This window comes from Nomascus leucogenys, chromosome 17, assembly GCF_006542625.1.
Source record: "Nomascus leucogenys isolate Asia chromosome 17, Asia_NLE_v1, whole genome shotgun sequence".
Lineage (NCBI taxonomy): Eukaryota > Metazoa > Chordata > Mammalia > Primates > Hylobatidae > Nomascus > Nomascus leucogenys.
The window spans coordinates 91,778,286-91,791,404 of record NC_044397.1 but is presented as its reverse complement, the minus strand read 5'-3'; the positions used below and the strand labels follow the sequence as shown (position 1 = coordinate 91,791,404).

At 58.9% G+C, this 13,119-nt stretch overlaps 1 protein-coding gene across 1 annotated transcript in view; it reads left to right on the top strand.

The window, feature by feature from the left end:
* Nucleotides 1–13,119, top strand: part of PIAS4 (protein inhibitor of activated STAT 4) — a 32,112-nt gene that overhangs the window by 16,857 nt on the left and 2,136 nt on the right. The window contains exons 4-9 of the mRNA XM_030796538.1: nucleotides 2,998–3,039; nucleotides 3,361–3,451; nucleotides 3,570–3,698; nucleotides 3,780–3,885; nucleotides 7,662–7,735; nucleotides 7,899–8,059. Of these exons, the coding sequence (XP_030652398.1) occupies nucleotides 2,998–3,039; nucleotides 3,361–3,451; nucleotides 3,570–3,698; nucleotides 3,780–3,885; nucleotides 7,662–7,735; nucleotides 7,899–8,059 (603 nt within the window). The remainder of the gene's footprint in view (nucleotides 1–2,997; nucleotides 3,040–3,360; nucleotides 3,452–3,569; nucleotides 3,699–3,779; nucleotides 3,886–7,661; nucleotides 7,736–7,898; nucleotides 8,060–13,119) is intronic.

Below are 13,119 nucleotides of genomic sequence, written 5' to 3'. Positions count from 1 at the left end.
CCTCGGTGGGGCCATCCTGGGCACTGCAGGCTGCTGAGCAGCGTCCCTGGCCTCCACCTGCTCTGTGCCAGGAACACCCCTAACCCTGACAACCACAGATGTCCCCAGACACAGCCCGGTGTCCCCTGGGGCAGGGTCGCCCTCAGATGAGGATGGTTATACTGTAGCAGGTGAGGGGCCAGTGTGGCTGCCCTGTACTCTGCTCCTCCCTGAGTCTCTCCGAGGCTGTCCTGCCTCCAGCTGAGACAGATTCCCTCTGGGCAGGCTAATGGCGGGTGCTGGGCCCTCAGGACAGGGGAGGCCATTTGCCCAGGTCACCCGAGTCCGTGGCAGGGCTGGACTGGGCGCCCCCATTTAATGCCCAGCTTCTCGTGCCCAGCCGCTCCAGACCCACCGCCCCCACCTGCTGTGGGGCCAGGTTCCTGGGGCCTCCCAGCCTGGCCCTCAAACCTAGTAAGGGTTCAGAATCAGCCGAGCCAGACTTGGCCATGGAGGCCTCTCTGCTTGGGTGACCCAAGGTGGCGACCTCGTCTTCCTTGTCTGTGAACCTGGGTCAGCACAGCCTCCACCTGCACTGGGTCCCTGCTGCGGAGTGCTCAGATCCAGCCACACAGTATAAAAAAATCAGTTTGGGCCAGGCGTGGTGGCTCACAACTGTAATCCCAGCCTTTTAGGAGGCCGAGGCAGGTGGATCACAAGGTCAGAAGATCGAGACCATCCTGGCTAACACAGTGAAACCCCATCTCTACCAAACATACAAAAATATTAGCCGGGCGTGGTGGTGGGCGCCTGTAGTCTCAGCTACTCAGGAGGCTGAGGCAGGAGAATGGCGTGAACCCGGGAGGCGGAGCTTGCAGTGAGCCGAGATCCCGCCACTGCACTCCAGCCTGGGCAACAAAGTGAGACTCCGTCTCAAAAAAAAAAAAAAAAAAAAAAAAAATCAGTTTGGTTTTCTCCTCAGAAAGCTTCTGGACATCTCTTTTTCTTTTTTGTTTTTTTTTTTTTGAGACGAAGTCGCTTGTGATGTCGGCTCACTGCAACTTCTGCCTCCCAGGTTCAAGCGATTCTCCTGACTCAGCCTCCCGAGTAGCTGGGACTACAGATATGCACCACTGCGCCTGGCTAATTTTTGTATTTTTAGTAGAGATGGGGTTTCACCATGTTGGCCAGGATGATCTCAATCTCTTGACCTCGTGATCCACCCCGCCTCTGCCTCCCGACGTGCTGGGATTACAGGCGTGAGCCACCCTGCCCATCCCACATTTCTTTTTCTTACGTTGAGATACGATTTGCATACCATAGAATATACAGTTTTTAAGGGTGTCATTGAGTGGGTTCAGTAGGTCGTGCAGCTCCCACCACTGCCAAGTCTCAGAGCAATTGTGTCCATCCCCATCAGCTGCCACCCTTCATCTGCTGGCCCCCACGCATCCCCTCTTGTCTCTGTAAACGGGTCTGTCCTGGACATTTCGTAGAAGTAGAATCACATACTGTGTGGCTTTCATTTATTATTATTATTTGAGACAGAATCTCACTCTGTCGCCCAGACTGGAGTGCAGTGTCGCGATCTCAGCTCACTGCAGTCTCTGCCTCCCAGGTTCAAGTGATTCTCTTGCCTCAGACTTCCTGAGTAGCTAGAATTACAGGCATGCACCACCACGCTCAGCTAATATTTGTTTTTTTGTTTGTTTGTTTGTTTTTTGTGAGACGGAGTCACGCTCCGACGGCCAGGCTGGAGTGCAGTGGCATGATCTTGGCTCACTGCAAGCTCTGCCTCGTGGGTTCACACCATTCTCCTACCTCAGCCTCCCGAGTAGCTGGGACTACAGGCGCCCGCCACCATACCTGTATGGCTGGTTTTTTTGTTTTGTTTTTTTTTTGTATTTTTAGTAGAGACGGGGTTTCACCGTGATAGCCAGGAGGGTGTCGATCTCCTGACCTTGTGATCCACCCGCCTCGGCCTCCCAAAGTGTTGGGATTACAGGCGTGAGCCACCGTGCCCAGCCTAATTTTTGTATTTTTAGTAGACACGAGGTTTCACCACATTGCCTGGGCTGGTCTCCAACTCCTGACCTCAGGTGACCCACCCACCTCCGCCTCCCAAAGTGCTGGGGTTACTGGCGTGAGCCACCTAGCTTGTGTGTCCTTTTGTGTCTGGCATCTCACTGGGCGGGTCGTCCTCACGGTGCACCTGTGCTGAGGCCTGAGTCTGAGCCTGGCGCCTTTCCGTGGCTGGGTCGCGTCCCGTGCATGTTGATCCTTCGATCTATAGAAGGTCACTCTGGATGCTGCTAGTTTGTGGCTGTCCTGGTCAGTTCTGCTGTGAACATCCACGGAGGCGTCTTTGGGTAGATAGACTTTTTCCTCCTCTTCTGGGGGCGTTTCTTGTTAAAGTTTATCCTCAGGTGTTCCTTTTTTTTTTTTGGAGAGTGTTGCTCTTTGTTACCCAGGCTGGAGTGCAGTGGTGCAATCATAGCTCACTGCAGCCTCTGCCTCCATGGGTTCAGACAATCCTCCTGCCTCAGCCTCCAAGCAGCTGGGACCACAGGTGTGCACCACCACGCCCAGATAATTTTTTGTATTTTTTGTAGAGACAGTTTCACCACGTCGTGCAGGCTGGTCTCGAATTCCTGGGCTCAAAAGCTCCGCCAGCCTTGACCTCCCAAACTGGGTGTTTTCTTGCCATTGTGAGCTGGCTGCTAGATTCCGGCATGCACGTTTTAGCTGTTTCTTCGCAGTGAGAGGCACCTGGCTGCCCTCTCTGGTTCAGGGTTTTGCTGTGGATTCTCTTGCATTTTCCAGGAAGGCCAGCCCCTCTGCTGACCCCACAGCCACTCCTGTCTCACCCAGCCTGTACAAAAGAGTCCTGGGCCTCAGTTTCCCAGCTCTGGGGGAGGGAGCCTTGTGGGGTGGCGGTCTCCACCTTGTTGGGCGGGCTGGGGTTACGCCCTCACTCAGCTCTCCTTTCCTTTCCTCTCGTTTGCTCCACGCCCACAGAGAACTGCAGCCTGGAGTTAAAGCCGTGCAGGTCGTCCTGAGGTATGCCCAGGTGTGCCCGCGACCCCAGGGCTGGACCCCCAGCCACCCGCCCCCCCCACCCCCCAGTCCTGGTCCAGGCCCTTCTCAGTCTCCCCTGCTAACAGCAGAGCCCAGCTTCCCTCGCCTGCTGTCTGTCCCTGCCTGGGGATACACCACCATCTGACCCCCACTCAGGCCACACCTGGGGGCCCCGATACCCCCCGTGTCACCTTCTCCAGTGCCCCCATCACTGCCACCTGGCTCCCACTTGTGTACCCCCGCAGCGGCGTAGCCCCTCCTGCATGCCCCCTCCCCGCCCCATGGTCCGTGTTGTTGTTGCAGAATCTGTTACTCAGACACCAGCTGCCCTCAGGAGGACCAGTACCCGCCCAACATCGCTGTGAAGGTCAACCACAGCTACTGCTCGGTCCCGGTGAGCACGGCTCCCCCAGCGTCTGCTGCACGGGTTTGGGGGGTGTGGAGGGAGGGTGGGAGCCACTGGGTTTCCCAGCTGTTCTTGGCTCGAGGCTGAGCAGCCCATCTGCTTGCAGGGCTACTACCCCTCCAATAAGCCCGGGGTGGAGCCCAAGAGGCCGTGCCGCCCCATCAACCTCACCCACCTCATGTACCTGTCCTCGGCCACCAACCGCATCACCGTCACCTGGGGGAACTACGGCAAGGTGAGTGCATGCCCCAGTGCCCACCTGCCCCCCAACCCCAGCCCCGTCCTGCCAGCCCTGACCCCGCCCTTCTGTCCCCAGAGCTACTCGGTGGCCCTGTACCTGGTGCGACAGCTGACCTCGTCGGAGCTGCTGCAGAGGCTGAAGACCATTGGGGTGAAGCACCCGGAGCTGTGCAAGGCGCTGGGTGAGCAGCTCAGGCCACCTCGGCCGAGGGGTGCCGAGTCCACCCTGGAAACCTGCCCTGTGCTGGGCAAAGCACGGGCCCCTGCACCCAAAGGAGATAGATCAGGGGCCACCTGTCACTCTGGGGGTCCATGGCCCCCCCCCGTGGCTGGGGAGGTCTCTGGAGGATACAGATGGCAGAGGAGGCACTTGGCAGTGGGAGCTGCTGTGCAGAGGCCTGTGGGGTCACACCTCGTGTTGCTGGCCCCAGGCGCCCCAGCCCACGGGGGTCCAAGTAGCAGCAGAGCTGGAGCCTCATTCCGGGACAGCACAGAGGCCAGGAGGGGTGAGAGGAGCACAGAGGGAGCTGTGCTCTAAGCAGCCCCTTCTGGTTGCCTCAGCGGGGCCGAGGGTGCTGCGGGACCTGGCGGGTCACGGACAGCAAGGGTCATGGAGGCAGTTGCTGTGGGAGGAAGACGGGCAGCGGCAGTCTGACCTCACGTTGGTGAGGCCCCATTTAATCTATTTTTTTTTTTTTTTTTTTTTTAGAGAGTCAGGGTCTCCGGGAGGTAGAGGTTGCAGTGAGCTAGTGAGCTGAGATTGCACCACTGCACTCCAGCCTAGGCTGAAGAGCGAGACTCCACCTCAAAAAAAAAAAAAAAAAAAAAGTGTCTCACTGTATCACCCAGGCTACAGTGCAGTGGTGGGATTGTGGCTCACTGCAGCCTCTAACTCAGGCTCAAGCCATCCTCCTGCCTCAGCCTCCTGAGTAGCTTGGGACCACATGTGTTCACCACCACACCCAACTAATTTCTTTCTTTTTTTTTTTTTTTTTTTTGAGACAGAGTCTCACTCTGTTGCCCAGGCTGGAGTGCAATGGCGCTATCTCGGCTCACTGAAACCTCTACCTCCTGGGTTCCAGCGATTCTCCTGTCACAGCCTCCTGAGTAGCTGGGACTACAGGCAGGTGCGACCATGCTCGGCTAATTTTTTGTATTGTTAGTAGAGACGGGGTTTCACCGTGTTGGCCAGGATGGTCTCGAGCTCCTGACCCCGTGCTCCGCCCGCCTCGGCCTCTGGAAGTGCTGGGATTGCAGGCGTGAGCCACTGCGCCCGGCCTCAACTAATTTTTTAATGTTTCGTAGAGATGGAATCTTGCTGTGTTGCCCAGGCTGGTCTTAAACTCCTGGGCTCAAGCAGTGCACCTGCCTCAATCTCCCAAAGTGCTGGGATTACAGTCTTGGCCCCTTTCGCACCTGGTCTCTTTTGTATTTGTAACAATGAAAACAATTTTTTTTAAGTGACACGCAGAGCAATTTTAAAAGAAAGCCTGCCTGTAAGGCATGGTGGCTCACACCTGTAATCCCAGCACTTTGGGAGGCCGAGGCGGGCGGATCACGGGGTTAGATCGAGACCATCCTGGCTAACATGGCAAAACCCCGTCTCTACTAAAAATACAAAAAATTAGCGAGGCGTAGTGGTGGGCACCTGTAGTCCCAGCTACTCGGGAGGCTGAGGCAGGAGAATGGTGTGAACCCAGGAGGCGGAGCTTGCAGTGAGCTGAGATGGCACCACTGCACTGCAGCCTAGGTGAGAGTGTGAGACTCTGTCTCAAAAAAAAAAAAAAAAAAAGCCTGCCACAATTGGCAGGCGAATCAGTCCCCACCCTGAGCAGCCTCGCAGCACAAAGCCAGCGTACAGCAGTTAGCCGTGCTTGGCGGCTGTGTGGCCTCAGAAAGTTGCTGGCCTTCTCTGGTGGCCACTGTCTTCAGGAGAATAGATCTGAGCCATCTTGAGGGCACCTGGGCCTCTCTCTGGACCCCACATGCTTGGGGCCTAACCTGGAGTCCTTTGGAGCTGGGAGTGGGAGTCGGGCAGGTGGGTGAGGATTGGGATCACCTGCCAGGCTGAGGAAAGGGCAGTTCTGGGCCAGCTGGGTTTGCTCACACCCCCTTCCAGAATGGTGGCTGTTTTCAGGTGGAATCTGGGCACCACCCCAGCCCCTTGGCAGAATGTGGGCCAGAGGGTCTTCTAGCTGCCCCCCTAGCTGCCCAGGCCCCTGTGCCCAGGCCAGAGAGTTCCCCATGAGCACTGCCCTCCTGGCACAGCCAGGCCTGGGCCTCTGGTCCCTGTTCCTGACCACCAAAGGGCACCTCCTAGCCTGGGTGTCCAGAAGCTTGGAGCAGTGCTGGCACTGCCAGGGGCCTGCGAGCCCCATCGTATTGAAGCCTCCTGTGCACTCCGCCCCCCAAGTCAGGAACGATAGCCGGCAGCATCCCCTCTGCAAAGCAGGACGTGGAGGGCGACAGGTCCCTCCACCGAGTCCAGCATCCCTGGCCAGGCTCGGGGAGGGAGGGCCTGGCGATGTCCCTGTGTGACCAGTGGGGACACTGAGGCACAGAGTGGCAAAGTTAGGGTTCTGTGACCTGGGTTACCCCACCCCACCTCCCTCTTCCCTCAAAGGGCCCTTTTTTCAACCCGCCCGACCTTTCCTGCCTGTGGGGACAATGGCCAACTTGAGGGAGGAGGCTGGGGCTGGGCAGGCCTCTTCGAGGCCCATGGGGTGGGGGCCGGGCTGAACTCAGTGACCAGAGCCCTGCAGTGCTGGGGGCTGCGGGGTCAGATTTCCTCTCTGAAGGGGTCTCCTGCTGCTTCCACAGCCAGCCCCAGGCTCAGCCTCTCTGTCACTGGATTTCTTTCTTGTTGCACCTAGGAAGTCCTCACCTTTGCCTCACTTGAACCCTTCCTGCTGCGCATGTCTCTCCATACATGAAGGAGGGAGAGTTTGCTTTAAAATCAGATGGGCACCTGCATCCCCTCCTAGCTGCCCTTTGCCAAGCGTTAAGTGGTGTTTCAGGCCAATAAGGGGTGGTAGGGGCATTTCCAGGCGGAGGAATGTCAGGACAGCAGCGGGGAGTCGGGGGGCAGGCTGGCACCATCACTCTGGACCCCAAGTCGGTTGGGCAGGTGGCTTCCTGGAGGAAGCAACACTGGTCCACCAGGCAGCTGAGGGCCAGGTGGTGGATGAAGAGGCCCTGTGGGCTGTGGGCCAGGGTGGTCTGCCCCGCACGGCCCAGGGCTGGGGTCTCTCCTGAGCTACCCGTGGATGGAGTTTAGCCACATCCCAGAAGCGTCAGGAGGGCAGCCAGGGTCCCTGCGTGAGTTTCTTTCTGGCTGTGGGCCTGCTGCCTGTCAAGGGGAGGGCGGTGCCTGCCCCCAAGCCTTCACATTTCACATGTTTCCCCGTGTTCTGTGTAGCTTGCTGGCAGGCACCGTCTTTTCCTTTAAAGAAGCAGCTACACTCCTGGCTGTGCAGGCTGCCTTGGGGTGGTGCCTGGGGCTGGACGGCAGCCGCTTCCTGGCTCACAGCCAGGAGGCCCCGGGATCCGTCTCCCAAACAAGTCCCTGTCTCATTCCCCGCTGTGGCCTTGGGGATAGAATTAAGGTGACAGAATTAAGTCACAGCAATGACCCCGTCGGTGGCTGTGTTGCATGAAACTTGCCAGAAAAGTCCCGTGGGTCATAGCCCACGCAGGGTTGGGGAGGCCCCATAGGCCACCTCCATGTGGGGGCTTCGGCTGGGTCTGTGCTGTGCCCAGGTTGTGGTCAAATCTAATGGTGGTCGCCGCCCAGCTTTCTCTGGTCTCTCGTGGCCCTGAGCCACACAGCGAGGCTTGGGACTCGTCGTCAGGGGCCTGTTCTGGGAGGTGGACATCAGTGCCGGAGAGAACTCGAATCACAGCCCTGCGCCCCACTGTTCCCACCCTCCTGACAGTGTCTTCCGTTCCCTCCCCATAGTCAAGGAGAAGCTGCGCCTCGATCCCGACAGCGAGATCGCCACCACCGGTGTGCGGGTGTCCCTCATCTGCCCGGTGAGTTGGGGCGCAGCCCCCTCCTCGGGGCCTCTCCTGCGGCCATACTTCCTCCCTGGCGGCCCTGGGCCCGGGGCAGCTTGGATGGAGCTGGGGGTGAGGGGCACCGGGCAGGCAGGCACAACCAGAGGGGTGCCCTGCTCACGCAGCCCCTCCCCCACAGCTGGTGAAGATGCGGCTGTCCGTGCCCTGCCGGGCAGAGACCTGTGCCCACCTGCAGTGCTTCGACGCCGTCTTCTACCTGCAGATGAACGAGAAGAAGCCCACCTGGATGTGCCCCGTGTGTGACAAGCCAGCCCCGTACGACCAGCTCATCATTGATGGGTGAGCCTGGGGCCCCGGGGTGGGCGGCCGGAGCTGGACGGCCGTGGAGGTCTCAGTGGCACCCCGCTTCCTGCAGACCACATGGTGCCCCAGCAAGACACAGCAGTGGGGGCACGTGGTCCTGGAGCTTTGGAAGCCCTGGGCTGCGAAAAGAGCCCGTTTCTTTCTCGCAGAACTTCTCAGAGCCTTTGCTATGCAGGTGACAGCCACGTAGCTTAGGTTGCAGAAGGTGGGCTCCGGTCCACCCCGCTCCCACGTGACCTCAGGCGAGTGTGACCCTGAGCTCCAGGAGTGTGGTTTTTGCCACAAAAAACCAAGCCAGGTCCTGCTTTCACACGGCGTTCACCCCAGGACACGCAGCCTTGGGGGTGACCTCCTCGCAGAAAGGCAAAGGAGGTGGTGCCTCCTGGAGCGCTCTGGCCACGCCACGCCCTTCCCTTCCTAGGTGGCACAGCTGTGGCCAGGCATTCCCCAGGCCACAGGGGACAGGAGGACAAGACCTTTCTCCCTGGTGGAAGGCTCTGCCCAGGGCTTAAGTTTCTAGAAACTGAGCCCCGTTGTCTGTGGCGCCTGATGCGGCTCCTGCCCGGCGCCGGCCCCGCCCACCTCTCATCCCCAGAGCCACTGGCAGGGCGTGAGGCCACAGCGGCACAAGCTGGTGCCCTCACAGGTGGGAGCAGGCCCTGTCTGTGGGGGTGGGCCGGGTCCCCAGCCCTCAGGCATGGCCTCAGTGGACTGTGCAGGTGAAGGCAGGGCTGGCTTGCCTCTGGGGTTGTAGATTTGATCCGCAAGTGGACCTCCAGTTCACGTACTTGTCGCCATCCCAGGAGACAGACCTGTGAGCTTCCCCATTTTACAGACGAGGAAACAGGCTCAGAGGAGGCAACCAGCAGCTGGAGCTGCCCCGGCTCACAGGGGGCCAGGCTGGGACTCGAACCCAGCCTGAGTCTGGGTCCCCTCTGGAGGGCTGGGTGGCCACCCCCTTACATCCCAGCTTCGGGTAGACAGAGGAGTCCTTGGGGCCGGGCACGTGGGCTGCCTGAATGGCTGCTCTGTTCCCAGCCTGACAGCTGTGCAGCCGGGTGCTCGCCTTCCCCCACAGGCCCGGAGTGGGGCTTGGGCTTGGGGTGGCGGCAGCTCTCACAGCTCCAGGGCCACCAGGACTGGGGCAGGCAGCTGTGTCCCATGCAGGCCTTGGCCTCAGCAGCCCATGGGACTCGGTGTAGCCAGGGAGGCTTCCTGGAGGAGGGGTCCTTGGTTCATACTTTGTTCCATGACCCCTATCACCTCTCTGTCCCTGGCTCTGAGCTGGGTGACCCCAGGGTCCCCAAAAGAGCCCCGTCCCAGACCCTGCCTTCAGGGTTTTGTTTTTGGCCAGGGGAGCGGATAAAAGAGCAGAGCCAGACATAAACGATCCTGTTGCTGTGTGTGTCTTGGGGAGGAGGAGGAGAAGCTGTGGGGTGGGGCTTTGGAGGGTGAAAAGGAGTTTTGCAAGCAGGGAAGTGGGCAGGCAGGGCTGTGCTACGCCTGGGGCGGCGGGCTCCGAGCATCGCCTCAGAGAGAGCTCGGTAGGGCGGAGGGGCTGGCCTGGGTGAGAGCCTCAGGGTGGCCCAGAGCGGGACGAGGGCTCTCCTGCGTGATGACAACGATGCCTCTGCGGGTGCCTGGGAGCAGCTGTAGCCTTAACAGTAACAGGCCAGCCTGGGCCCTGCATGGACCCGTGGGGCAGGCAGCCTCTCCTCAGACGCCCCCCAGCCACTGCACCCTTCCCTTCCTGCGAGTGGGGAGACTGAGGCCCTTTGGCCAAGGCGGGTGGGGGAGCGGAACCACTGCCTGCCTCCAGCTGGCCTTGTGGCCTCAGGGAACTCATCCCCTTCCGGAGCCTGTTCCTGCATGTGTGAAATGAGGCTGGCAGGACCTCTGAGGAAGAAGGCCGGACACAGCGGGGGCGCTCTGGAGAGGCTGTGGCTGGGACGGGCGTGGGGAGCCCCCGCTCTGCTCCCATTGCTACCCTCACAGCCTCTGCAGGGGCTTTGAGCAGCCAGCACCTTCACTCCAGGCTGTTTCCTGATCTGGCAGGCACACAGTGCCATGTGAAAGCAGGCGTGTGTGCACACCCACTGCTGCATGCCCACACATCCATACAGTCCCCACCATCACACACACACACACATCCATACAGTCCCACCATCACACACACACACATCCATACAGTCCACACCATCCACACACACACCACATCCCACCACACCACCACACACACCACCATCACCACCACACCACACACACACCATACAGTCCCCACCATCACACCACACCACCACATCCCACCCCACCCCCCCCCCACCCCACCCCCCCCCACCACACACACACACACCATACAGTCCCCACCATCACACACACACACAACAATCCATACAGTCCCCACCATCACACACACACACACATCCATACAGTCCACACCATCACACACACACACACACATCCCATACAGTCCCACACCCATCACACCACACACCACACATCCATACAGTCCCCACCATCACACACACACACATCCATACAGTCCACACCATCACACACACACACACCACATCCATACAGTCCCCACACCCATCACACACACACCCACATCCATACAGTCCACACCATCACACACACACCACACACATCCATACAGTCCCCACCACACACACCACACACACATCCATACAGTCCCCACCATCACACACACACACACATCCATACAGTCCCACCATCCACACACCACACATCCATACAGTCCCCACACACACACACCATCCACAGCCCACCACACACCACCACATCCATACAGTCCCCACCATCACACACACACACACATCCATACAGTCCCACCATCACACACACACACACATCCATACAGTCCCCACCATCACACACACACACACATCCATACAGTCCCCACCATCACACACACACACACATCCATACAGTCCCCACCATCACACACACCACACATCCATACAGTCCCACCATCCACACACACACACATCCATACAGTCCACCACCATCACACCACACCACACCATCCATACAGTCCCCCACCACCACACCATCCCACCACCCACACACATCCATACAGTCCCACCATCACACACACACCATCCATACAGTCCCACCATCACACACACACACATCCATACAGTCCCACCATCACACACACACACACATCCATACAGTCCACACCATCACACACACACACACATCCATACAGTCCCCACCATCACACCACACACACCACCATCCATACAGTCCCCACCATCACACACCACACACACACATCCATACAGTCCCCACCATCACACACACACACACATCCATACAGTCCCCACCATCACACACACACACACATCCATACAGTCCCCACCATCACACACACACCACACATCCATACAGTCCCCACCACACACACACCACATCCATACAGTCCCACCATCACACCACACCACACACATCCATACAGTCCCCACCATCACACACACCACACATCCATACAGTCCCCACCATCACACACCACCACACACACCACACATCCATACAGTCCACACCCATCACACCACACACACACATCCATACAGTCCCCCCCCCCCCCACCATCACCCCCACACACCACACCCAACAGTCCCCCCACCACACCACACATCCATACAGTCCCCACCATCCACCCACCACCCCCCCACCATCACACACACCACCCCACATCCATACAGTCCACCCACCATCACACACACACACATCATACAGTCCCCACCATCACACACACACACACATCCATACAGTCCCCACCATCACACACCACACACCATACAGTCCACACCATCCACACACCACACACACATCCATACAGTCCAACACACCACATCCAACAGTCCCACCATCCACACACCACCATCCATACAGTCCCCACCATCACACACACACACACATCCATACAGTCCCACCATCACACACACACACACATCCATACAGTCCCCACCATCACACACACAACAACATCACCATCACACACACACATCCATACAGTCCCCACCATCACACACACACCACACATCCATACAGTCCCCACCATCACACACACCACACCAACATCCACCATCCACCACACACATCCATACAGTCCACACCATCACACACACACACATCCATACAGTCCCCACCATCACCACACACACACATCCATACAGTCCACACCATCCACACACACACACATCCATACAGTCCCCCCCCCCCACACCACCCCCCCCCCCCCCCCCCCCCCCCCCCCCCCCCCCCCCCCCCCACCCACACACACACACATCATACAGTCCCCCCACCACACACCACCCCCCCCCCCCCCCCCATCCACCACCCCACCATCACACCACCACACACACACCCATACAGTCCCCACCACCACCACCACACCACCCACCCCCCCCCCACACACACCACCCCATCCATACAGTCCCCACCATCACACACACACACACACACATCCATACAGTCCCCACCATCACACACACACCACACACATCCATACAGTCCCCACCATCACACACACACACCCACATCCATACAGTCCACACCACACACACACCCACATCCATACAGTCCACACCATCACACACACCCACATCCATACAGTCCACACCGTCACACACACACACACACACATCCATACAGTCCACATTCACGTATGCCCATATGCATCCATTCCTACGTGTGTACACATGCTCACACACATTCATAGACTCCACACATGCACATGTGTGCACACATGCACAGATACACTGTCACGTCCACACACACTCAAAACGTGTGCACACTTGGAGGTGCCCAGAGGGGCAGGGTGGGCAGGACCCCTGCAGCCCCCACACCCCCTGCTCTTGTGGGTAGTTGGGGGCCACTGGGTATGTGCGTCCATGCCCCCCCCCCCCCCCCCGGCAGTGCCGTGCACCTGCAGACCTGCCTGGGGCTCAGCACCTGCAGGGGCCTGAGGCCGGGGGAGGGAATGCAGGGCCCCTGGACCCCTGCAGTCG